At 44.5% G+C, this 26,052-nt stretch overlaps 4 protein-coding genes across 10 annotated transcripts in view; 2 read left to right on the top strand and 2 right to left on the bottom strand.

Annotated features, from left to right (window-relative positions):
- Positions 1-13,497, bottom strand: part of meigo (Solute carrier family 35 member B1 homolog meigo) — a 35,857-nt gene extending 22,360 nt beyond the window's left edge. The window contains exon 1 of the mRNA XM_075693191.1: positions 13,445-13,497. Coding sequence (XP_075549306.1) covers positions 13,445-13,482 — 38 coding nt within the window. The 5' untranslated portion in view covers positions 13,483-13,497. The remainder of the gene's footprint in view (positions 1-13,444) is intronic.
- Positions 28-13,878, top strand: LOC142582988 (sarcoplasmic calcium-binding proteins I, III, and IV-like). The gene is made up of 7 exons (XM_075693195.1): positions 28-135; positions 6,550-6,648; positions 8,225-8,277; positions 9,300-9,413; positions 9,983-10,115; positions 11,761-11,858; positions 13,501-13,878. Exons 2-7 carry the CDS (start codon positions 6,600-6,602, stop codon positions 13,669-13,671), a joined length of 618 nt encoding a protein of 205 aa, XP_075549310.1. The 5' UTR covers positions 28-135; positions 6,550-6,599; the 3' UTR covers positions 13,672-13,878.
- A 1,299-nt stretch (positions 13,879-15,177) lies between these two features.
- LOC142582979 (uncharacterized) lies at positions 15,178-25,852 on the bottom strand. Of its 6 annotated transcripts, none has more exons than XM_075693182.1 (6): positions 25,578-25,852; positions 23,895-24,888; positions 22,575-22,640; positions 21,166-21,337; positions 20,904-21,097; positions 15,178-20,718 (listed from the first exon to the last, which is right to left on the bottom strand). In XM_075693182.1, exons 2-6 carry the CDS (start codon positions 24,828-24,830, stop codon positions 18,049-18,051), a joined length of 4,038 nt encoding a protein of 1,345 aa, XP_075549297.1. In that variant the 5' UTR covers positions 24,831-24,888; positions 25,578-25,852; the 3' UTR covers positions 15,178-18,048. The 6 variants fall into 6 exon arrangements, with proteins under 6 accessions (XP_075549297.1, XP_075549298.1, XP_075549294.1 ...); XM_075693183.1 differs by having other exon boundaries at positions 25,706-25,852; XM_075693179.1 differs by lacking the exon at positions 25,578-25,852 and adding an exon at positions 25,373-25,509.
- LOC142582978 (uncharacterized) overlaps positions 25,781-26,052 on the top strand; it is a 42,252-nt gene continuing 41,980 nt past the window's right edge. Inside the window, exon 1 of one of the 2 annotated variants that reach the window (XM_075693178.1) lies at positions 25,781-25,839. Coding sequence is in view for 1 of the 2 variants with exons in the window: in XM_075693177.1 (XP_075549292.1) it covers positions 25,956-26,000 (45 nt within the window). In the remaining variant the exon portion in view is untranslated. The other variant, XM_075693177.1, reaches the window with a different exon arrangement.

Below are 26,052 nucleotides of genomic sequence, written 5' to 3'. Positions count from 1 at the left end.
ATAAGTGCAGGACCTATCCGCCGCTACGAGGCAGAGCAACAGAGCGCGCTCGGTGCGCATTCGAAGTAGTGTTCCTGCATTCGAAGCACAGCCACAGCTAGGGCGCCGTGTCCATCCAGCTACGGAAGACTTACGGTAAGTCGACCGCTTCATGAATATTTCCTATACGCGCAGAATATGTTTTATATTCGCGGATGCATTAATCAGTCGGTTAGTACGTACGTACATACGTGTACCGCGGTGAACAGTTCTGTCTTTTTTTTTTTTTTTTTGTAAGTTCTCCAAGCGCTGGAAGGGAATAAGATGTGGTCTTGAATTGCTTTCAAACGGATCGTAATTCGCACTTTGTGCTTTTACCTGAGCGCAACAAATGAACGATAGCGTTTACCGAAATTTGGTTGAATATTAACGTTTACTTCACAATCGATTTATCCACGGCGCTCACCCCAGAATCAAGTGTAGCTTTCGAATCCAAAAGCATCCGTATCTGAAGGCGTTTAATTGAAGGCTTCGGATTGATTTTGATCGTCCAAGTTAACTGTGTCATGTAAAAACGTGCGCCAGTAAAGCCTTTCAATGATACTTTAATTCGTACATTTCACAGCTGCTACTACTGAAATGCAGTATACAATCTACCCGACAGCAGATATCCAAAGTGTATCAGGGAAACTGCTGTTCTTGTTTTATCTGCAAAAAAGTCTTACTTAGAAATTTCGCAGTTATCTTATAAATATGCAAGCGCGCGTTACCTATAGAATCTGCTTAACAGATTAGGCACATTTTCTTTTTTAACTATCCAGAGTGCATTAATTATATAAAAAGTTATCACATTTTCACCAATCCCTTACTTTGTTATATTATGTAATTGAATATCGTAAACCTGAACAACGATGAGAGTTGTGATTCGGGTGAACGCCTCGATCCCTGCAGTTTATCGCTGTATCGTCCATCCATTATTGCAGCCGTGCAGCAGCGAAAATCGAAAAAGAAAGGAAAGTAAAATTCTAATGATTCATTCCCCCACTTCAAATCGCTTATTCCAGTCTCTAATAAATCTTCGTCGAGGTGCGCATTGTGAGTAACCACAAACGTGGTTGATTCTATCAAATAGTTAAATGATACCTCGATCATCTCTCTGCGCTTCCTCAGTTGCTAACGCTGGGCCAGTCGCTTTATGTGCTCACGGAAGCGCAACAGAACGCAAGGCGTGTATATGCCATGATTCATCTCACCAAATAGTTCCGCGCAGTGCTATGCAAGCAAGGAGCACGCCACGCGCACTTTTAATATATATATATATATATATATATATATATATATATATATATATATATATATATATATATATATATATATATATATATATATATATATATATATATATATATATATATGCTGAAGTTGCTCTAAGCAGAGAAGTTAGTCGCGAAAAAAATAAAATGAAATAGAGCGTGCTCTCTATCTCTCATTCATCATATTGGGCCATCTACGACTACAATGTTCACGCCAACGAAACGAAACAACAACTCGCGTTTGGAGGGTTAATTCGTGTCAAGCGAACAAAAAAGGTGTGCCAAGAGCGACAGGAACGGTGTTCAGAACGACAGGAAGAGCGCGATCGCTCACAAAAGTGAGTGCACGGAATCACGGAGCGTGTAAGTGGAGGCGTGCCAAGCGCCACGCCAAGCCTGGTGCGATCGCGAGGCGCGGCTGGTTGAACTTTTCGTGTCGACGAGGCGCCGAAATATAACCGACACCAAGATCACCGCCCGCGACGGGGAGATTATTCCTGGATCGCACTGCCGATGCGCGCTAAGCGATAAGCATGCCGGTCTCCGTCTCTCCGTCATTCCGCTTTTATATTATTATTTTTTTTACTTCAGCCCAAGTTTGTTTGCATTGAGCGAATAATATAAGCTTACCTTGGTATCCTGCAGAAAAAAAACCGTGTGCTCCATAAATTCCATGCTAACGTGTATGGGGTTCCCGCATAAGAACACGTGTACGTTCAATCCGACACGCATTTCTGGTTGACGACCCTGCAGTCTCCCTTTCCCTCCCCTTGCTCCTCCTCCCATATATCGTATGGGGTTAACGGATAAGGTAATTATGGGACACAAGAGTTTTTTTTTCTCTCGATAGTGCAGGGCTGGATAATATGAGAGATTGGGGGAGGCGCAGAGGTTAACCAGAACGGAAACTCCGGAAAATCTGGTTTCCTACACTACACTGGGGTACGCTGGATAAAGGAAAAAGGACGGGTGACAGTACATAAAATGGTCGCAAAGATGAAGAGGTCTGCGTGAAACATAACTTAGGCAAAGGATGTAGGTTCGGGCGAATAGTGATTTTTGAAACCGCGAATCAAACAGGAGTCGAATGATGAGATAATTTAGGATTGTTTAAGCGCTTCAAATACTTTTGTAACTGTGCTGGCTGACTAATTCGTGACTAGACTAGGGTACTAACGCTGCATTTGCTTCGAATAAGCTTTATTTTTCTTCCTTTCCTTCCTTTTTTTCTTTCATTCTTTTTTTCAGTCACCTCCACGTCAGTGCGAACTATAGGAGAACTTTCTCATAAAAGATTCGAAATTGCTAACAGCATGTACTCGCGAGATATTCGATTCAATATTAGAAAGGCTCGAATATCCGCACTACCATAAACGGAACGAAAAGTAGCAGCGAGCGTTGGTACGCTGCTTCGACCCAGCTCTTGAACGAGCACCCACTCCGCAGTTTTTATTTACATTTCAGGAGTCAGTGGTGGTTAATTGTTTATGAGTCATGGGCAGTTAAGACGTTGTCCATGGATGCGTGCGTAGCCCGTTGTAGCGTCGGTAAAGCTGGCTTCACCACAATAACACTTCGTCTGAGGAGAAGCGCGCTTTCGTGATTCCCTCCGTTTAAAAAGGCCCTACAGGAAAATATTACGGATTATTCGTCTATAAGTCTATCATCGTTTTCCGCGTGCCAATATAAACATTTCGTACAAAATTGCCACCAAAGGTTCCGCTGCTGCTCCTCAATTCGAGCCGCTCGTGCCGAAACGCGTAATCTCCACGCGACCTCCCTTTATGACGCTCCTTGTGAATCAGCCAACGCTGACGTCACATGAGAGGTACCATATCCACAACAGGTAGCGCCACTAAAATTTTCTATTTTCTTCATTTCCTTGCTTGCAAAAGATATATTTTCGCTACGAATGACGAAATCATTATTATAGAAGCCTATACATTTCTAACTAGTTTGACTTAATATTTTTAAGGTATCCCTTTAAGAACGATTGTCTGAATGCTGGAAATACTAAATGTATTAAGCGTGTGTATGTGCGTGTGAAACGATAACTTTATCATGCCAAGGACAAGCGTCATGTAAAAATAAGAAAAAAGTTGGAGGACGCTTAAGATTCGCCATTAAGAGTGGAATGCAAAAACACTCGTGTACTTAGATTTAGGTACACGTTGAAGAACTCCAGTTGTTCAAAATTAATCCGGTGTCCTCCACTAAGGCGTGCTTCATAATCAGATCGTGGTTTTGGCACGTAAAACTCCAAAATTATTATTTAAGAGCGGAACGCGCTAGCATTCAAAGATCCCCGACTGCTTCTCACGCTTCCCGGCATCTGCAGCTTACGTAATCTCAATGTTTACCGGGAGACGCTGGCAGCGAACGCTATGCACGAAGGCAAGATTTCTGGTAGAAACGCGGCTGCAAGCTTGCGTGGGCCGCGGATGCCAGCGCCATCTGGATGGCATTGCAAGGAACCGGGCGTGCCGCTCTATAAATAGTAGAAACGCTGGAAAAGGTGTTTGCGCTTGAGTTTCCGCGTAACATAATTATGTTTTCTCGTATATTCAAATTACGAACCGACGCTATCGTGTCTGTAGTGTGTGTGTAAGTCGTACTTAACGATTTTTCGGACGCATTTTACTTTGAGAAGTTCACTTGCTTCATGCAGTAACGTATTTACGCTACACGGAAGGCCTGCGTGGTTGGGTATGCGTGGTTCGGAGTGATTATTCGCCCACAAGACGGTCGACGCTGGACGCGGGCGCCGACGCCGGATTTTCTGCGACACAGGGGCCTTAACGATATCGCGTTAAGAAGGATCACAAAATGGCAGTGAACTTCGACGCTCTCCTCCATTTTGACACCTGAAGCTTTAGTACCACGTATACTGGATGTTTGCGTGGCTTCTCGCGAAGCAGTTTGCGGTCGTAGGCTGCGCTGATGATCAGATCGAGCATCTGCTATAAGATCAATAGCCAATGAAGCCAAGGAAAGCTTGAAAAAGTCGAACCGTTTTTTAAGTGCAGATGAATTCAACGTCGTTCATGTTCAGTTCATGTTCGCGCAAAAGGTACATATTGAAGGGATCGAAAGAAGGTATAACAGGCCGCCCAAAGCGATTCGAACCTTCAACCTCAGTATGTCAAGCGCTCTCCCCCTCAATCTTCTCTTCCGTATTTATGTGCATCGCATATGTGCGGCACAGAACTGCATGCTCCGTCTGATTTGGTGTCCCGTCATATCCATATATAACGTCAAATAAGCTCTCGCGAACTGACCTCTACCCGAGTCTCTAAATGCTTTTTAGCATTGAAAGAACTCTGCCTCTACTAAACGTAAGTTTTGAAGTCACGCGACATACCTTAATTTAATCAGCGGAAACGTGTAGAGTCCTTAGTGCATGTACAATCCTAATCCATATATACCCATCGCATATTTTGTAGTCACTAGCGTGTGCACTATAATAGCGCATTGATGAAAACAACGCACCGAACGGCATTTGTAGTTTTTTTAGACCAGAATGGTGGATATTATCATTATTGTTATCATCCATGTTATTATTATGATTTTATTTATTTATTTTTAGCACACGCGCAACTCCCTTTGCAAAGCCTGTGACAGCGTGCTGGCATTCTGAATCTCTTCTGCGCGTAATCACGTCCGTCGTCAACACTAATGACAAAGCAGTTGCGAAGCTGGCAGTTTACACGTGGGTGTTGAGAACTCGAAACGGAGCGCAGTGCGGTCCCACTATCGCTGACGTCAGAACAGTAGACAGGCAGTGGCGTACATGTCAGGTCTGGCTGCCGGTCACAGTATACTGTTGTTCTCCTTGCCCACCTACTGCTATTTTTTTTGTGTGTGTGTGTGTGTGCATTGCAATGGTCTGTGTATAGATAACGCACTTTTCACTAAGTAAAGCGCTCCGTGCGTGCAGTTTATAGGACCGAAGCTACCACCGCACATCCCAAAAATCGTGGTGTGAAAGCGGAAACACGAAACCGATGCCGAGTCGACTCGGCTGTAAGTGTCATTCTTTCTTTTTTTTTTATTTTGGAAGAAATAATATTGAGACATTACATGAAAGGCCGTGAGTTCGCTGCTACGTGCAATTTGGTGCAGCATTCTGCCCTTTGTCCGGCCAATATACATGTCGCCGAACCGATACTCGTTACAGTCATCGGCCGTATGTATACAGTCGAGGCCGGTGCACATGGTCATTTGTGCTCAGCCATGCTCAGGAAATAGGTTATTTTCTCTTCGCATTTCTTTTCTTTTTCTTTTCTTTCCCCCAGTGTCACTTCAGAAGTTCAAAAATACGCGCATGAGAGCGCTTTGCGGTCCCTTAGGAATTTAGCGTGCGCGACAGATATTAACGTGCCCTATATGCCTTGCAGACCAGGCCACCGGGCCGAACCTATTCTTTATCAATAAAATGTTGCCCACTCGCCTATACCCGCAAGCGCGCGTGCCTTATTATTTATTCAATCTTTTATTCGCGCAGTTTGATAGGTCAAGCCGAGTTGAGCTTGCTCGCATGCCCGTCTAATTTTGAACGCCACAGTCAGCCGGGAAGACGAGCACGAACTCGATAGTAAATCTTGGGTCCGTCTGGTGTTTCAGCCCAGCTCATTGCGGCAGAAATACAAACTATACTGGCGCCCATCCAACCGGGCTTTGTGTGCCGCAGTTGCTACGGGCGCTTGAGAGGCACGCGGTTAGCGATGCGGCTCATATCCATGTTTGGCCTTGCGGCAAAGAGCGCGGAGGCTGCGCCGAGCCGCGGGCACACCGTAGTTGTCATGGCAACGAAGCGCTGCCTCTCGGCTGGGTAAGCTCAGGACAGTAACGGAGCTGTCTTTTACGTATACCACGCCTCGATTGTGCGCACATGTACGGATATACAAAAGCAGTTCAGTTGCGCTACTATTTCGGTCACGAAGTTGACTCGCTTTGCTTTGACAGTTGAAGTCAAACGTAAGCGACAAGGTGCTTTTTTTTTTAATCTTTGATGATTGCTTTGACATTATACACTCGACTTATCTTCAAAATCCAAACGTACTGTATTATCACTTCAGAGTTAAGCTAAGCTCTTTCTGCCGTTTACTTCCTATGCTACTTGAGTATTGAAACACAATTAAACGTCTTTTTCTGTGCTGCTGTGGCACAACATATAACCCACGCCGTATAACGCAAATATACAGCTAAATTAAGCAGAGTGAGTCATGTTTTGTTCTGTTGTGTCTTACTCTTTCAGGTGCCGCGCTGCTCGACAAAATTCGTATTGTGTGATTCGCGCGCTCGACCATGTCTGCCTTCAGGCACCGTCACCTGTACACGTTTCATAATTTCTGGGGTAAGTGCCGTTTCGCGAAGCGAATAGTACGTGCGCGCCCACGTGCGCGGAATGGTCCATCTCGCTGCAGTTGTTCAATTGTGCGCGAACAGCGAAGCTCGGCGGAGTGCGTCATGGTTTTGCGTGCAACGCAGTGGAAAGCAAACAGCGCGAAAGCTGCGTGGCGAACTCCACGAACACCGCTCGTGAGAGAACGCGGTTTGTCGCGCGTCTCGGCGCCCTTTGGTTTTCGCTATAGGTTGCACAAGAACTGTGCATTCTGCTGATCTCCGCTGTTCCCATTTGAAACAACTGCAAATACCTTTACCTGTAGGCAAGAAGAGAGAGAGAGAGAGAGAGAGAGAGAGAGAGAGAGAGAGAGAGAGAGAGAGAGAGAGAGAGAGAGAGAGAGAGAGAGAGAGAGAGAGCCCGTTGGATGAATTAAGCCAGCCAACTGCGACTGTCAGAGAATTAATGTGAAATATCTTGGTTATTTCATTTGCCTAGCTTTTCCAGGCTTTTAAACCAGCAACGAACAAAACGCGATAATTCGTGCCGCACGGAATCTACGGTACGTTCTGCGCTGTGGCGGAGATTCGGCCGCAGAGGCCACGCTCTCGGTTTGTCCACGGCGTTGCGAAAATTCCTTGACGATTATGCGTACGCTGCCTTGCGTTTATTTGTCATTGTTTTGTTGGTATACGCTGTTATCATCAACGTGCTAGGCAAAATATGTCTGCTACAGGGGAAAAAAATACCACTATCAAAGATGTCTAATTACCTATGCCCTGTGCTAGCCTCTTCCACACCAGTCTTCATCTACTGCCTGGTAATCTCTCGATTTCACCACTGGAGCTAATCCTCTGTCGCCGCAGGCTGAGTTTCCTTCCCTTGTTCATGCCGTTACCAAAACAACAGAACACCGTTTATGTATTCTGAACACTACACTGTGTTGCTGAAATTCACTTCCTGCTTGTATTTTGAGCTACACAACGCCATAAAATCGTCTTTATACTTACCAGTCCATTGTGCTCCATTTAGTCTTTAATGCTATCGCCATCCTCGTTCTCTGGTGGCTTGCAGTGACGTCATCACGTCCAACAGCGCAACAACCAATAGCACGGCGGAAAGCTGCTCGTTAATCTCCGATCCGCCTGTCCCCAGATTATCTCCAACAACGCAAGCCAGGCTATACATGGCACACAAGTATGACTTCCGTGACGCCACATGCTAGCACATCAAACATAATATAAATACTGAATGCACTTTTATTATTCGACCTCCTAATTGTCATTTGTAAATTCTTGCCAGCGATATCATAGCTCATTTTCTGTTACAGCATAAATTAATTTGTTTGGTACATTTGTACGAAAATAATTAACCTAACACCTTCATTCTACTGACATATGCTTTTGTTTTTCATTGACATGTACCAGACTTACAGGTGGCGACTCTGACAGTTTTAAGGACGTCTTTCTGTAACTATTACATCATGTGTAATGGTATATTTGCACTGTAATAGGAAAGTGTCAAGCTGTCAAAAATTACAATCTAAACTTGATATTTCGTGCCTGTACATAAGCAATTTACATTTCAGATTATAACAAGGACGGAATACTGACATGGGACGACTTCAACATTATAGCGGAGGTAAAGTATTCTCTGCAGCGTACTTCCTTGCACTTAGCGATATAGAAACAAATCTTTCGATCCCGAAGGCTTCTCTTTATTCAAGCCACTAGCATCACCAGCCTAAAAGCAATGGTTCTTTTTACGCCACTTTAGAAACATGGGAAAGTTATGAGCATAAGCGATTTATCATTCAGTTGTTATATGCCGCAGACGTGGATGAAACAGCCTGTATAAAGTAAGATTCCGCGCTCAGATGCCACAGCGTTAAGGAAAAAAAAAAAAAAAAAAAAAAGGCATCGCGCAGTCATGCTGACGAAAACAGAGTAATATTTATTTTATTTAGTCAAAGTGTTAACCCTCTGTTGAGGTTATAGTTGCAGGGAGGGTTCAATTAATGGAATTCAGATAAAGACACGTACATTGTACGATGGTCAACTAACAAGCGAAAGCACGCTTATAAACATACTCATCTAGGCAGAGTTCACAATCACATACATCGTTTTTCTACACAACCTCCCCCGGTAACCTATTCCATATGTATAATAATACTTAAAACATGTCGAGCAAATTATTTCTTTTTCGCACGTGGTTTCTACAACATTGTACAAGAAACAACTTGCGTTAGCTTATTTTCTTTTTCATTTTACTTTATTTTACGTTCAGCACACCACCTTCGCCTTAAGTCTCACAACCAACCCGCCGCACATCTCTTTTTTCTGCAAGCCTTCGGGGAGCCCTGCGCGTAGCCTATGCCACTGCTTTGGCGTCGCTATGCATTCTCCTCAAATCTGCTGCCGCCAATCGCAGCGCGTTCCATATCAGAGGTGCTGCCTCACGTAATCTCCTGTGACGCCACAGGCAGAGCGCTTAAGTCAAAGGCGGAGCACCTAGGCGCGTACGAAACGCGCGTAAGTGTCAAAACAAGCTATTGCGACCTTTTACAGCGAGTAAAAACAAAATGGCGTGGCTAACCTTCGATCTTATTTCTATTTTTTGCCGCAGTAAACAAACATGTGCTTTTTGTTTCTTTTTTCTTTAAGAATTACACAAAGTTGCAACGCCGCGGAAAGCTCGAGAAGGAAGTCTTCGAGAGATGGAAGTCGATTCTTGAGCGATGGTGGAACGAACTCACGGAGCACGCGGACTTTAACAAGGTAAGTCGTATCGTACGTCACTTTGCCGCACATACAAGGCTGAGTGTTCTCTATTAAAGAGGAAATGTCATGTACGGCTCATAGAAATTTACCATTGATTTACGCTGACGAGAGAGAGAGAGAGAGAGAGAGAGAGAGAGAGACGTTATAAGTGTCGCTTTCCCTCAATAAGCACAATGTTGCGGAAAAGAACGCTTGCGGGTCATCGCTGAATGATGTTCAAGGTGCAGAACAATTTTGAGAGGAATGCGAACCAAGAAACATGTAAGACGAGGATGCCCGTCTTCGTAGTACGTGCCATTCTCTCCGCGCCTTTTTCCCGCAATCCTTTTTGACGTTTCGCAATAAACCAACGAGTCCAAATTTGTTTTACTGTGAGCACTTGAGCCCGCAGCAGTATTTTACGTATTTCCCGTGTTCGCTGCCAACGCTGCGGACGCTCTCCAAAGAATTTATTTACGCCTAAAACTGCGTGTCCAGCCTTGAACACATGGCTTGTTTGGTCGTTTGTAATCGCTGAGTCATTTTTATGGCAAACTCGGTGTGACTCGTGCAATGCTTCTACGCAGGACCGCATCGTGGAGTTCGACGAGTGGCTCAAGTTTTTCACCAATCTTGGAAAGAGCACGAAGAACGTCAAGGACCTGCCAGACTTCCTGCAGAAGTACCTGCATCTGTTCTTCCTCATCATGGATTCGAACAGTAAGAGTGCTGCAGACGTGCCTACATTTTGCATGACAGTAGAGCTATTGATGCGATTTTGTTACACACCGTTCACTCTATGCCAAGAGGTAACAAATAATGCAGTATATAACTCTGAGGCAGCAACTCAACGTCTCGCGCGAGGTGGGATCAGAAAGTTTTGAGACTGCTTATGTTATGAAGAAAGTAGTTTATTTACCTGCATTCAGACAGTGTCACCTTTGAAATAGTTCCAGCTTTGCACAGCTATGCAGAGCTCCCAGCGTTTCTGCCAATTTGCGAATGCGTCCTGGAAGCCTCTATTCAGGAAGGAGTCGAACGCGTATACTCTTATGCGATGTTCGAGCTTGGTTTACGCAATTGTGATCAATACGTGTCGACCTTCGATTTTTAATTTTGAGAAGAGGAGCGAAATAAGCGGAAGCGAATCCTTGCGAATGACCTGTGTTTCACGTAGAGGGTCACCACTTGGGACAAAGCTTAGGTGTACGGGTACGAGCCTGAGACGAAGCAAACGGTCGTCGCACTCGAAAAGCCGAACGTCTCCACGACCGAAAAAAATAGCTAGACATGTCCGCAGCTCGACAAAATGCATGCTCATCGTGCTTGTTTTTTTTTGTTTTTTTTCGGCATTCACGGCACTGTGCGTCGGCAATGCATCCCGAATGGTCAGAACTATCAACAGCGAGCTTCACTGCCAAGTTTTAGGGAGTCTGATGGAGGCCTCTCCGGAGAAAACTGCCCGACGTTGGGGCGCCCCAGGAGCTGGATGCAGCACGACGACAATGCACGCTTGTCACAAATCACTCGGCGCACGCAAGTTTCTCGACGGAAACACCACCGTTTCTACCCTGCACTCGTCATATATGGCTCCCGCTTATTTCGTTCTGCGCTCAAAATTAAAAACCCAGCTCAAAAGTCGCCATTTTGGATTTAGTCAAGTTCGAATCGCAGAAAAGCGCTCGGCTGCTTCCGGAGACAAGACTTCAAGGACATATTCGCAAGATGGCAGGAACGCTGGTATAGTGCTGTACTAGTGCTGCGCAAGGGCACTTTTTCAAACTTGACAGTGTTTGCATGAACGCAAATGAAATACTTTCTTCGAAACAGAGCCAGGTTGGAAACATTTTGATACCACCATGAATTTAATTGACAGGCGCTATATAGTCGAACTGTGTCGTTGAAGCCAAAATGCCGTCACGTTTTTTCTTGAATGCTTTTTCAGAAAGTAACCATTCCTACGCTATAAGACAGCGTGACGGCACCTGTACGTGTTGCTAATTAAGAATACAGTGTGTTTGAATCAGACTAATTATTGTGACATGTCGAACCAGTTATCCACTGGACCGGGCAAGTCCTGAACTCTCAATTCCCAACTTTGATGTGCGTTCAATTTTATTTCTTCGTAAATTATACTCTAAATTCACAATCCAGCCCCGAGGTCCATCTTAAACTGCATTTGCATGGCATATGCATCTGCTGGAAGACCTGTCTCCAAAACGATAGGTAGAACGATAAACCTAGTCAGGCACACCAGTAAAACCTGCATTCAAGCTAAGTATAACCTGTGTTCTGATAAAATCCCCCAACTATCGGTTTTTTTTAAAGATTAATTAGCATATCATACTCAATTCTGCATTTCCAGAGGACGGCTTGGTATGTGCCAAAGACTACAAGAAGTACCTGAAAACTCACAATCTCGACATAAGCAGGGCGGATGAGTGCTTCAAGGAAATGCTCAATGTAAGTGCTTTTATCTGCTGTAGAATATAGTCGTAGTAGTAGTATAGCAGTACTGTAGTACTGTACTGTACTGTACTGTACTGTACTGTACTGTACTGTACTGTACTGTACTGTACTGTAGTATAGCATTATTCTTCCATTTAGACCTCCCTGGAGGTTCGTAATTAATTAGCACTAGTGCACGGCACTTCGACCGACCGTCGGGGCGCCCACGAGAAGTGGGGGGCCACTAAATTATTTCTCGGATAAATCGATGTGTCGAAGTCAGCGTGTTAGCTGGAATACACTGTTAACTGCAACGCAAACTGTAATCATGGTAGCTATAGGAACGCAATATACAACCTCAGTTCTACTTTGCAGTAAACCTCGCTGAAAATGCTTTGTGTGCAATCTTTTGATTACATTTTTTTTTTCGTTCTACACACACTGAAATGATGGGGCTCCGTACGAATTCCAAATGCCCCCCTTGACAAGCAATACAAAGTGGCATATCGAAAAGTAAGAATGCATTTGGATCTTTTGAGTAGAGGCCGCAAGTTAACTGTGTAAAAGTGTTTACACCTTTAAAGGTGTTTTTCTTGTCGCACGGGTAACACCCCTACCGTTAGGGCCTTACAAAAATTTATAGAGGACGACAACGGAGCTCTAACTAGATGTGCGATGACAAAAGACGCAGTTCTGACAGCCTTGGGCGCACAGAAATATTGCGACAGGAGAATTTCACAGGGATAGGTATGAAATTCTCGTGTGGGATATTTCTGTGCGCCTAAGGCTGTCAGAATGATTATATAGTTTTCAACTACGTCTTTTGTCATCGCACGTCTAGTTAGAGCTCCATTGTCGTCCTCAATAAGCTTTTGTAAGGCCTGTGGGGATGCGAGACCCTCACGCGTACCCTGTTGCTTTCCCCGCATGGCTCCCGTCTCCTGTAATCCGGCGTCGCCGCGTGGCTTTACGGCAGCGGTCGGTGTGGTTGCAGAGTAGTATGAGAGAGAGCACCCACTGTACAGGAGCCTTACGAGTGTTGCGCTGCTAACGCCACCTAACGGAGGGGTTACTTCGACGCAAAAGGGAGGAGGCTTTTCCTCTTTGGCTCGGAATCGGCGAGCGGAGCGGACGTTCCGCACGTGCGCCGATCCATGCTTCTGTAAAACCGCCTCGCGAGGCATGATCGTTCGCATGACGCGAACACGCGAACGACCAGGCGTTGGTGCCCAGCAGTCGGACTTCCTAGATTCGTCGCGCGCCCATATCGGCATTTTCTGCGGATAGGTATACGGCTACAAGTCTATGAAAGGTGCAATAAATGCCCTTGTGATTGTTTGCACTACTGTGTTGTCATTCCTTTGTCCCAAGAGTACAGGTGAGACCCCAACAGGTACTAAAGGTAGGGGCGTTACCCATGTGACAAGAAAACACCCTTAAGTGTCTAAACATTTTTACAGTGTAGAAAGAAAGCAAGGAGAGAAAAGGGAGGGAAGTCAAACAGACGAGCGCCCAGTTTGCTACTTTACACTGTGGGTAAGGAAAAGGGGGAATAGTGCAAATTGACTAGTAAGCTGAAAAAGGCACGAGCTCAAGCTCACATTTTTCGTTGATGTTCAATGCTCTTATTAACTTGCATTTGCCTTGTTTGGAACAGGAGGAAGACGCTGCGAACGGAGATGCCATGACATCAGATCGTTTTACGGCTACAGTCTATGAATGCTGGGTATCACAAGACAATAACTGCAAGGGAAAATATATATGTGGACCGTACGATTCAACTTCTATGGAAGAGCTCGAAAAGAAGAACAAGAAGCGACCAGTCTGAATACTGCCAAGCTTTAATTTTTTTTCTTCATTTGCTTTTGTACAAACTTTACCTTACTAGTCAATTAAGGCCTCTTCTGTCACATTCACAGGAGCTCTACACGAGGTGTGACCACACTTTCTCACGCTGAGGTTCGTCTATTTTTCAACGGCATAATTTGTGAAATACAATTGCAAAATAATCAAATAAAAAGCTTTCCATACAGATTGTTAGCGGCGATCAAGCGTTACTGTATTTGCATGGATATTAATGAACACTTTGGCTTTTTTTTTTTAAGTACAAGGGTGACAAAGCCTCTATAGAGTTCAGAGGCATGCCAAGCTCCAAATATATACAGTTAAACCTCGATGAAGTCAGTAAAATCGGAAATTTGCTTCATTAAATCGAAATTTCCTTATACTGAAATTAGATCTTTTATACAAATAAGTGCAGTCGCCCATGGATATTTCTTATGTGGAAGGGGCCGTAAAATTTTTCTAATTATCGGGCAATCAGAAAAAGCAAATATGAATTCAAAAAAAAAATTTTGCTGAATTTGAGAATCGGCCATGAAAGATACGGTTTCTTGATGCGCCGACGATATCTTCACATCGGCACTACACAGCGAAGCCAGCCATGCTCTCATGCCGGCAGCAAGGAGCAAGTGCTTCGTCTGCCTGTTGCTTCAACGCATCCCCGAAACTTGAAATTACACAACCTCCAGTACTAAACGCACAGGATATGCCATGCCATCTCAGCACGCTGACTCATTGCACACGCGGCAGATTACCTCTGTAAAAAAGGGCGCGCGGGCTGCGCATACGCTCCACAATGTGAATCTACGGTCGTGCTATAAAAGGAGACGGGCGGCAACCTTCATTATATTGAGATTCTAAATACATGGTGTTCTATGAACAAGAAGTTATAAAGAAAGTTACACTGTTAACTCAAGAATTTCATTATACTGAAGTTCATTATATCGTGGTTTAACTGTAGCGCGACCCCCAAAATTCCGCCTTTCAAGGTGCAAAGAGACCAACCGTCAGTCAACCAAGCGTTGCAAGAAAAACCAGCTTCTAGGTGTCTTTGGTAGAATACCAAAGTGCACCCATGTGCTGAAGCTGTCTACCGGAAGCATGAATGCTTCAAAGACTCGACAGTGCAACAAATGAAGGAGGAGATGTCCAGAGCGTGTGTAACTCTTCTGCCACGGCAACGCATCGAGACAGGTTTTTTCGAATCACCCTGCAGTATCTCTACTACAGGGAATGATGCGAACACATTCAGCACCAAGCCTACACAAGGTGAAATGACTGGCTATGGTTGCTAGAGTGGTGCTGACGTACACATGAGTCCATATTGTAGTGCAACGAACAAGGTGTAGTACCTCCTGAACTAAGGCGAATGACATGACAACCTGCCACGTAGGCACATATTGGCACAAAGTGATGGGCAATGCCTCTGTTCCACCCACCATAGGTCACACTCATTATTCGATGAACACACATGTGCATGAACAAGCATCACTTGGTCAGTACAAAATATATTTAATCACTGCCACAAAACACCAAAATCACATAGGGATAATATAAATAACAAAGCAGTTTGATCCTGAGGGTTGTATATACATTCTTGATGCTGATCCCAAGTTGTCCAAGCAGGTGTAGTAAAAACAGAGTGAAGAGAGATGAACACATGTGGCACTTGCAAGCACATACAATGCTTTCACATCATTTTACACACATTGTGTTCGTTTCCAATACTATACAAGCAAGCTCCAGTTTTCACATAGGTAACACAATGCAAAATGCTTCTAGATGGTATGAGATTGAGTTCATACAATTTGCACAATTCACTCATTACAACTTGATCTTACTTGGGTATTGTTGTTATTTACATAGTGGTCAAGAAAGTAACTATAAATGGGCAAACGTGACTGCTGTTTATGCAATTCAATGGTAAATGAAGAAAAAGAAATGCACTGAGGGATGTTAGTAGTAACAATGATAATAAATTAATGAAATAATCAGTACAGATGAGTACCTTATAGTGACATAACAAACATTTATACCTTGTGCGATTCTTGTTAGCAAAATGGTGCTGGAATTTGGCAATTACAAAGAAAGCTGATTTATTTGACACAACCCTGCATACTGGCATTAACAATGCATTACTGCTAAATATGTCGGGTATCTTCTCGCAAATGTGCAGGACCTTTCATTAATTCAACCTTTCATTTCACTCAATGAGTATCTATACACTTTCACAAAGGAAAACGACGCTTCCCAGTCAGGCCTTGGAATATCAGTTTGCGGTTCATTTTACTCAGAGAAAACACACAACAGAGGCTGTGCTGGTCACGATGAATATATCAACAGCCAACGTTTTTCTTTGCTGCTTCTTCAGATTTACAAAGCTAGAGTATTTGCAAGACAAAGCACACAGAGCAATTATTTCTGGAACAAATGCTGTGTTAACAGATGCCCATTGCACGACTTCAACGCTGAGTGCGTGACTGCGTGACACTTTCTTCCCTTCAAATCTTTTCTTTCCAAGCTTTTTGTAAAGGTACCTATAGTTAACCTTTTGCGGTCATGAGCATTTACCCACTCTATAGTCATTCTAGTGAGAAATTGTATTGCATGTTTTGGACTCCATGCAGAAAGAGATCTTGCGTGAACAAACACATCATCAGAGAATTATTAAAGACAAATTTTCCTTATTCCTGAGGCTCTTGCATACTGGACATTTTCCAGCTAGCATCACATAGTGAGTAATCACCATAGATACCATTTTCTATGGTCCTCATCATTGCTTTCTTTTCCTTCAGTGCTCTCATTCAAGGATGTTTGCTTGTCATCTGAAGGTGGCACACATTCCTCTTCGAAACTAAAATCTTTTTCAGATTCACCAAATTCATCATGCCAGTTAACTCCTTCGGTAAAATGTATGCAGAGAAAATTTCATTATCTTTGATGTTCTGCACAACAAAAAGTGTTCATGCATTTCACGATTACTGCCAAAAAATTTGCTAACCTCGCACGCAGACACTGGGAATTGCATTTATCAAAAGTTTAAAAAGTTTCCGAGAGGTGCTACAACAACCAGCGTGTGCAAGTGCACTTGCATATTGGCCACCTCCTGACAACTGACCAGAACTAATATTTTTGAGTGTTGCGAGAGGCCTGGCCAATGACCGCAAAGGGTTAATGCCAGGTCAAGAACGCAGCAACAAGCACATCTCGAAGCAAGTCTACACACATGCACCAGCACATTACTGCCGCTGATGGGTTCTCTCGTAATGCCTATGCTCACATGTTGATCCCTCATACACTGGCCAATCGTCAATCATTCACATGTGCATGCATTTGTGTTCTCTCAACACTACTACATACTGTGTTGCCTCAGTGCCCTTTCCCTCTACATACGTGCGTTTGCAGTATACTGCTTGGTAAACACAGTGCTTTCAAGACGCTACATGTGCCAATTAAAGCTGCCAACGTGTGTGCATGTTTGCATTGCCTGCTCGATAGCAAGCGCATGTACCATCCTGGTGGCGTGCCCCTGTATGCATCCCTTTGCTGGCTTTACTCACCACAGCAGTCAGTGGTTCTCTGCATTTCTTGTGGGTGTTTGTGTGGCAAGCTCCCCTACCATTTGCACCTCCCTTTAGCTGGCCTTCCTATCTGTGCATGTGTGACTGCAATGGGTTTGTAATTTACTGTAATAGAACAGAAGCACCTTTCTAGATAAGGAAAAATGCAAAGCAGGCACAGCATACTCTTGTAGAGTAATTTCTACTGCATTCTTATGGCATGTTAACACACTATTGTAGAGCAGCTTCTACTGCATTCTTATGGCACCTTCAGGTGGTTGTTTTGAGAACGCTCTGGCTGTTCTATGGAAGCGGTGATGAACAGCTTCAAGGCTGTATTATATAATGAGAATAACCGGGTACGGCAGTGAAAACCTGCCTTCATGATCATCTGTGGAACTTGCTTATTCAAGCAATGGCACTTTATTGCCTTCCTAAATTACCTTTGCAGTGCTACCAGAGTGCTCTAAGAAGACCACATGAGTATGCCAGTAGTTTGTGACTAACTAAAATTTTTCATCATATCTCCACTGAAACAGAAATACAAAAAGGGCTTGCAGGGAAGTAGCTCCCCTCATAAGAGAATACTAGGAATGCAAAAGAGTGCATCTTAGTCTAGCAAGATTTCACAAAACATGCCTCCTAAGGTAAGCACAGATGACCGAAGTATGGGTACTTCAAAAGCTTCTTCCCTTGGCCTTAACTTCAAGTATCTAAACAAGTGTATACGGCCCACAGTAGATGAATTAACCAATGCCAACTGCATCAAGTCCAAGATGACAGCTTGTCACTAGTGTCTAAAATTATGTAAAATCTTCCTCGTCCACATCGGGCAAAAGGTCTGCTCTACCAATCATGTCATCCTCATCGGGATCTCCTGTGAGAAGAGCACCAGTAACTGCAAAGCTTTTCTGCACTGCATCGTGGCTTGTTGCTTGCAAATGACGCCAAGCTGCAGCAATGCACTCCAGCATTTCCTGGACTGTTGGTATGCTTCTAGAGGAGCCCCTGTCGACTGACATCTTGTTGACCAGGGCCTGAAACTTTCTTCGCAGCCAAACAACAACAGGATGAGTCTGTGAGGAGCAAGCCGGTGGTGTTATGGCCACCTTGATGTCGCTTCCAGCTGAAGCAGCAAACTGCTTGTGCGGCTCAAATGAATCCAAAATAAGGAAGCTCGGCGATGGCACAAACCGACCCCAGACGCGCTCTGCCCAGTATTCAACAGTGTTTCGATCAACTTTCATTTCTTCCTGGCAAAGGACAAACATGCCATTTACTTCCGAGACACTGCTTGAACCCTTAAGCACAGCAAGAGGTGGTAAGACACCGCCATCAGAAAGACAGGCCAGAAACACAATAGCCTGTGACTGTTCGAAACCACAGCGGCGAACAAGCAGCGAACCTGTGCCTGTACCGCCACCTGCACCAGATGAGAAATAAAGAGGCACTTCATCCATGGCACCAATAGCTGCACTGGTCACACCACACTGCTCCTGTAACCTCTGAACTTCCAGCCGGAAAGAGGAGATCTTCTCTTCAAGCACTGCTGGCAGCGGAGTGTCCAAGGTAGGCATCTTCTGCAAGAGTGCCTGATGTCTCTTGCAGAATCGAATGGGCCAACCTGCAGAGCACTTGAAACCTGCCCTTGTCTGAGATAAAGTCGCTATAGCTTGCGTCTGAATCTCATTGTGAGTAACACTGCGATTTTGCTCTAGCTGTGCCAAGACCCACTCGAGAATCTCATCATCTTTTTCATATCGCAGCTGTATGCCAAAACGTCGAGACCATCTCGAGTACCAGCCAATACTGCATTTCATTGTGGTGTCGCCATACTTGCGGTAAGTCTCTGCCGCTTTGGCACGGACTTCATTAGGCCCTGGCTTGAAGCCACTGCTTCTGCATTGCTGGTACCACTGGTAAACCTCCTTTTCAGCCTCCAAAGCCTTCTTACTTTTTGAGACCTCTTTTTTTCGCACTTTGCCTTCTTTGACCATAGCCTTAAGTTTTTCCTGAGTTTTGCTCCAGTCTGACAGACTGTTTCGGTCAATCTGGAAGTACTTTGAGGCCTCACTAAACTTTAACCTTTCAGCTACCTTCACAATTTCTAGCTTGACAGCAGGAGGAAATGCAATGCGGAATTCTTTCCCTGAGCTGGACTGCAGCTCGGGAAGGTCTTCAATCATTTGCTCCATTTCGAGTCTTTTCTTGTGCCACACATACAACCACCGGCAGTTTGTTTTAACCTGGTCTTCTCCAAAATATCGAATGATTTCTTTGACCTTGTCCTTGACTTGAGCAGCATCTAGCTTCGCATTTGTTGCATTGCAATCAGTAAGCCAAGTTACAAACATCTGCTCTGCCGGTGAAACAGTGGCAGTCTCTGTGCTTTTAACAAGGCTGCCCTTCTCATGCGGGAAAAGCCGCTCTAGCTTCTCTCGGTCCCGGCACCATTCAGCCACCGTCGAATGGTGAACCCCAAAGTGCTCGGCAGTCTTCTTAAAGGTTGACTGCAAGGCAAACTTAACGACCTGCAACTTAAAGTCTGGAAGGTATCGCTCGTTTTTCTTCTTCTGTGCAGCAGCAGCAGCACTACTGCTGTTGCTGTTGCTACTCTCTGCAGCAGGAGGAGCTGATGATGACTGTCCATAGTCTGTGTAGGGTTGGTTAGACACTTCTAAGGAGCACGCAGGTGTCATGCCATGGTCATAGTTGGCATAGCTGTCATAAAACGGTGGAGCAACAGGTTGCCTATTATCGTTTTTGTGCGTTTCGTTGCCTCTCATGTGAGTCTGGTCCGTCCAGTATGAGCCATAAAACATGTGACTATTCTGGACAGGCGGTGGCGTCATTTGATGAAGTTGGTAGAATGGGCGCGAGAGGCGCTGGGAGTCTAATCCCATGTCTGGGGTTGGATATGGTGGACCTGCGTGCTGTCCATGCTGCTGTGACTGACCACACAACGGAGTATAATGGGGATTGCAGAGTGTCGAGCCATGACCACTACTTCTGTCCAGTGAAGGTGGCAACAGATGTGGGCTTAGCTGCTGTGAGGCATGAACCATTCCTCGAGGTGGTTGCGGTGATGTAGTTATCAGAGTATTGACCATTTCTCGTGGCGGCTGCACTGATGTAGTTACAGGATGCATGTGATGAGATGGCGCCACTGCAGCATGCAATGATTGACTTGATGGAGTGGCACACTTTGCATGTGTGTCAGGTGCAGCATGAGGCTCAGAGGCGGGTGGTTCATGAACTGGTCTGTCTGGCACAGCTGTATGAAGGACCGGGTGATGTGCAGGCATGGCTTGGGGCTCGGCAGACATGGTAGTAGCAGCAACAGGCTGGTCCACGGCAACTTGTTGTTGATCTGTTGCAGCGAGCTGTTGATGTTTTTCATGGCTTTGTGCTTCAGCGGGAGCTAAAGCTGCATCCGGTTTCTCACTAGGCACATCTTGGCTCTCAGTGTGACCCTGCATAATGAAGAATGCACACATTCTATGACCTGTCTCAGCCTCAACATGTCCTTGGAGGATAACAGAGAAAATAAGAGAAACTTCTCAAAGTGTGATGGTACATACAATTGCAGGCCTGCACAGAAAAACAAGTGACTGACCAAAATAGGAAAATTTGGATTTGCAGAAATTGGTGGACTCACATGTGAAGTTGTGCTTGATTCATCTTCAACATCAACATCCTCTTCATCGACAGAGAGGTCCTGTGGATTCATTTGCTCACAGCGCCTCTTCCATGCTCTGTGCCAACCGTCGCCTGCTCTGAACTCAGGATGACCATGTTTCTGGAACAGGCGCTGAGCACGAGCGCAAACGATAGCCTTGGTGAGCTTTCTACCTACAAAAGAGGAACAAGGTAGCAAAATTTAATAACCCATAGTAGGTGTGTCCTGGTAGCTGCAGTACCTTTCTTTTGCATTTTCTTGTACCAAGCCCACAGCTCCAGATCAATCTCACTGGCACCCCTAAACCTTGTTCGCCTTTGCCTTGTTGCTGGTGGGGGCGTTGGAGGAGAAGGCGGCGGCGATGCGGGTGGCGGTGATGGAGGTGCTGCCGGGGAGCTCTCTTTTGCTGGCGGCTGTTCACGAAAGAATACTGTGAGCAATTAGGCTATGTGACGGGAGGTATCACAGATGGAGAGCCACAAACGACAAACAGGGTGATTTAAGCCAAAAGTACACTGAAACGAAATCTTTTAATGGCATCAAATTAAAAATTTCTTTTGACATTCTTTCCCCTCCTTCAAGGAGTAGGCTTGCTACCCCTGTCTGAACAAAAAATAAGCAGGCAAGAGAGAGAGGGGGGGGGGGTAAAGAGGGAAAAGGAGTAAACGGCTGTGGGCACCAGACATGCCATTGAAGAAGAAAAATGCAATCCATTTTACCCAAAGTTAAAACACAACAGATTTCTGATAATTCAATTACTTTAACTAGAACAATCTATGGAAGTTTCCTAACATGTGCATGTCAATAGAGGGTGTCACTGGAAGCTGATGCACTTTTACAGAATTTAATTTGTTGAATTTGCTCCGTTTACATTGGCTGCTAAACCGTTCTGTCTACCTAACAGCTGTTGTCACGACACAGTTTACTGGTCACTCATTGAGTGAGAGCCAGAAAACTGGCCATGTGCAGTGCTAAGGGCACTGTATGAAATGTTAAAGTAATTAGCCTCTCTGAACCATAATGCCCAGAACTTGCAATCTTCCTTTGAAGATAGTGATATGACATACATCTAAACCCTGAATCTTCGCACAGGCTTACAACATAGTTTGGAATTGAGAAGCACACTGCAATAACTGCCTATGCAGAATCATCTCAATTGCAGGCTATGCAGCGGTTCAGCTACATTGTGCCTCTCGAATCCCAATAGATCATGTTCCTTTTTCTTCTTCTAAAGGTTTGGTGTTACCACATAAAAAGTAAATATTATATTACTGCATTTTTAAGCACGTCAATTGGTTAGTTCACGAGTGGTAACGTTTGTAATGCAATGTGAGCACAACAAAATTATGTTTATACGTATAACTGACAACGCCTCATGGTGGAAAGATGATGAAGTAGTGGCTCACAGTGTTAACAAAAAGACTAGAAACAACATAATCATAAGTGGCAGCACCATGAAGATTCCATGTTTAGAAGAGATAGTCCCACCAGACCCACGTGACTAAGGACTACATGTGTCATTCTGCTACGCTAGCAATAACAAAATGTTGCATATGTACCCAGCCTATTAATTCAACAATGGCCATTTAGACTAGTAAACAACTTTTGTGACCAACACCATGCATAACAATACAAAGAAAAAAATCTCACCCTTACATACGGCGTGAAACATGTCATTTCCGGAGGCAACTGCAGCAGAGTTACCTCATTCAGCTCCTAATGTAGCAAGAAGAAAAGAGGCAGATTAGAAATTGTACACCTATCAACAAAGGTCTACGCACAACTTTACAAACAGTTTGCTATATCTGGTACAAGTCTTGCTATATCTGAGCCTTTTCATATGCTTCACTACACCTGACCTTCGTACAGAATCTGGGTTTTTCCTTTGAAATCGTAAAATAAAGAGATAAAGAGATGGCATTGCACAAACATACTTATAAGAACAGCTACTGAGGTTGATCTTAGTCAAAAGGCCCAGACGCAGTACCCACAAGACTTTTGCCAATCTGGGCCCCTCCTAGCTGACTTACAACGTGGAGCCTGTGATACCCAAAATGAGAAAGAAAATATATATGTAGATTACTGGCTAAGGTAAACCACGCAAAGAAGTTGTTTATTCGAGTGAAGTATATGCAAAGTGACTTTTATTTTATGACTATTGATAATAATGTTGCAAAGCAAATTCGGGGTTCCAACGCAGGCTGGCTGTGCTTTGACTGACATTTGACACCAACTACATCGCCACATGCCACTGTCAACCTTCACCGTCACCACGCAAAGATGGTTGCAGAACTCCCCACAAGTTCACTGTACATAGCAGGCTTCATGCAGCTTGAAGTATCATCCAAAATAATGGCCGATTACAGTGCAGAGCCTGGATATTATACACTAAAATGTGTGCCAAGGTGCACCAAGATGCATGGTGGACTAGAGAGTGCACTGAGGCATTTCAGTCAGGCCAATGTCTATGTCATGACATGCTACACTGAAAGCAAGGAGAGGCTTTCCTTGCTTCAATAGTTGCACTTTATTGTGCAAATGAAACTAACTGGACACAGCATGGCTTTGGCAACACAATAACATCTATACTTGTGCCACACTGAAAAACAAAGTTGGACTCAATGTTTTCTGTAACTTGGATACCTACTGTAAGGCATCACTTCATTCATTATTAGCATGCTGCTTGCATGCACTTGGTATTGTTGCAATATACATTACGATGTTATTTGTATTTTAGCATCTCAAATGATTGCACTTAAACATGTGAATATTTTCCTTACATAGGTTGACAGCAAACTTTTAACCACGCACCCTTTTCCAGTGCCATAGATGATCCTGTTATAATTATCAACATCTTCGCATCTCTTCTCTGGCCATTTTATTATTATGTTAGCGACGTCACAGGGTCTATAGCACTGCAAAAGGGGAGTGATTATAATTCAAGACAAAGTTTGTGCAACAAGTGCTTGCCTTTGATCCACTTAAGCGGGAAGTTCCCTTGAACAGCACTCCGAATCGCTCACACCACCGCTGCGCCCACTGCAAGTCAACCTTTGTGTCATCCACCTTCAGTGACTCAGCCCTGAACATCAGATCTGACACACTTATTTCGTGGCCTGCGAGTGCATCTCTTCGGACACCGACAAACACGTCCGTCTCCCACTGCGGAATGTTTCCAGAGTTTACTTTCCTGGTTATTTCCAGCTTCCCTTTTATCCAGTGTTCCATAAGACTTTCATCCAAAGAAAGAAGTATGCTGGCTTCCTTGACACTTTTTTCTTCTGCCACACCAATGGAGAACAACTTGAAAGAGGCCGGAAACGGGTCAGGAATATTGCATGTGTTTCTCACTTCGGGCTTTGGGGTTGGGGGTGCAATGTTCTGGTCAGCTTTCATCCAGTGTTTGACTTTGTGTACTGGTACTCTGAACTTCTTTGCTGCTTGATCAACCGTGTTTGCTCGGGCATAGGAGACGATCTGTTTCTTCAGGCCTTTCGGTGTGTGGCTGCTCTCGTAACCTTTGGATGCGGATGAGGTTTGGGCTTTAGATTTCGTGCTTTTCCGGGAGTACGACGAGGACTTTTTCGTGGAAGGAGTTCGCTTTTTTCTACGCTTCTGTGCCCTGGCTGCCCTGGGTGAGAAATCCACATCGTCGGCACGTTCTACGTAAGCTCCCTTGCTGCCACTCTTTTTAATCTTGAGCTTAACGAGCAGCCTTTTTTGACCTTGAGAACGTCTCTGCCTGGCTTGAGAATTGTTTGACGAGGCACTTCTTGGCGTAGGAGTAAAGTCAATGTCAAGTATGTCACTCGGCAGGTCATCGTCCGAGTCGTCTCCGCTGCCTTCATATTTTAGCGGCACAGCTTGCTTGCGCCTTGGTCGAGTTGGCAACGTCGATTCCGACATCGCCTCTGTTTTATTATTATTTTTTTTTTATCTTAGGACGTGATCATGTGCCCATCGCCTGAAACATGAAAAGGAACGAGTTGGCAATCTCTGCACACCCGCTCGCGACAAAGCCGCTATTTTCTCCAAGTGTTTATATAGATATCAACAAAATTTGCCTATTTTGTCCCAGAACACGGTAAGGTATTCTGAGGTATGTAAATAGCAGCCACTATTTGTTAATCACAATGCAAAACTGGGGATCACACAAAGACGGGTGCCGCATTTCTCATCGTACAATAAGCAGGCGATAAAATGTTATTTAATTAAACTGGAAGAAGAAAATTGCATTAGGCACAAGGTAATTACACTAGGCTAGCCCCAATGGTACCCGTGTTAGAAATGTGTCTCTAAACAAGACCCCTAGCGTACCAAGGCTTCCGTCAGATGTTGTCAAGGTACAGCAACCGACAGAGACGCGATGTGTTAAGCATTCCTCAGACAGCGCGTGCGTACAGTACGATCGCGGCGTATATATAAACATTTTAAGACTTTACCGTTACCTCCACAGCACATTTGAAGAGAACACTGCATATAAACACAAGCATGGCGGATTTTTAAAGCGACAGCACTAATGGCGCTGAGGCCTGTGTGCACGAATATACGGGACACACTGAAGTTGGAACACGGTGCAATGCACGGTGAATAGCAACGTTGAAAGAAAGTTTCGTGTTACGCTGCTGTAGTGTAAAGAAAGAAATAACTTACATAAGAGAAACTGTAAGTCAAAACATTATTAAAATCACATGCAGAAACAAGAAAAGTGAGATGATGAAAAGCGAAGCAGATTTGTGAATTACTTATTTACGTTAGCACGGCGACAATAAAGTATGTACATTTGGCGTCGATAAAGCAACGTAATTTCACAGCTATAAACGCATATGTCATGTTTCACGCTAGTTGCTCAGCGGCACGTCAGCTGTGGTCACACGCATGGTCACACGCTGCTGGGTAACATAGGTTTGACGGCGTGAGTACTGCCGCCTGGCAACTCTGTTGATGCGGTGTACGGATTTTGTTCCGAATGTTTTCGGTGGTAGCGTTGTGATCACTGTGCACTTGTGTATTGAAACTTAATGTAAGCAAATGGCGGAGAGGTTTTCTCGGTTTCACGAGGTTCGAGATTATCAGGTATCTGAATTTATGATTCTATAAGGAGGTTTGCTCTCCGCTGCAGTGTTAT

Source organism: Dermacentor variabilis, chromosome 5 (assembly GCF_050947875.1).
Source record: "Dermacentor variabilis isolate Ectoservices chromosome 5, ASM5094787v1, whole genome shotgun sequence".
NCBI classification, from domain to species: domain Eukaryota; kingdom Metazoa; phylum Arthropoda; class Arachnida; order Ixodida; family Ixodidae; genus Dermacentor; species Dermacentor variabilis.
This window is presented reverse-complemented; position numbering and strand designations above follow the sequence as displayed.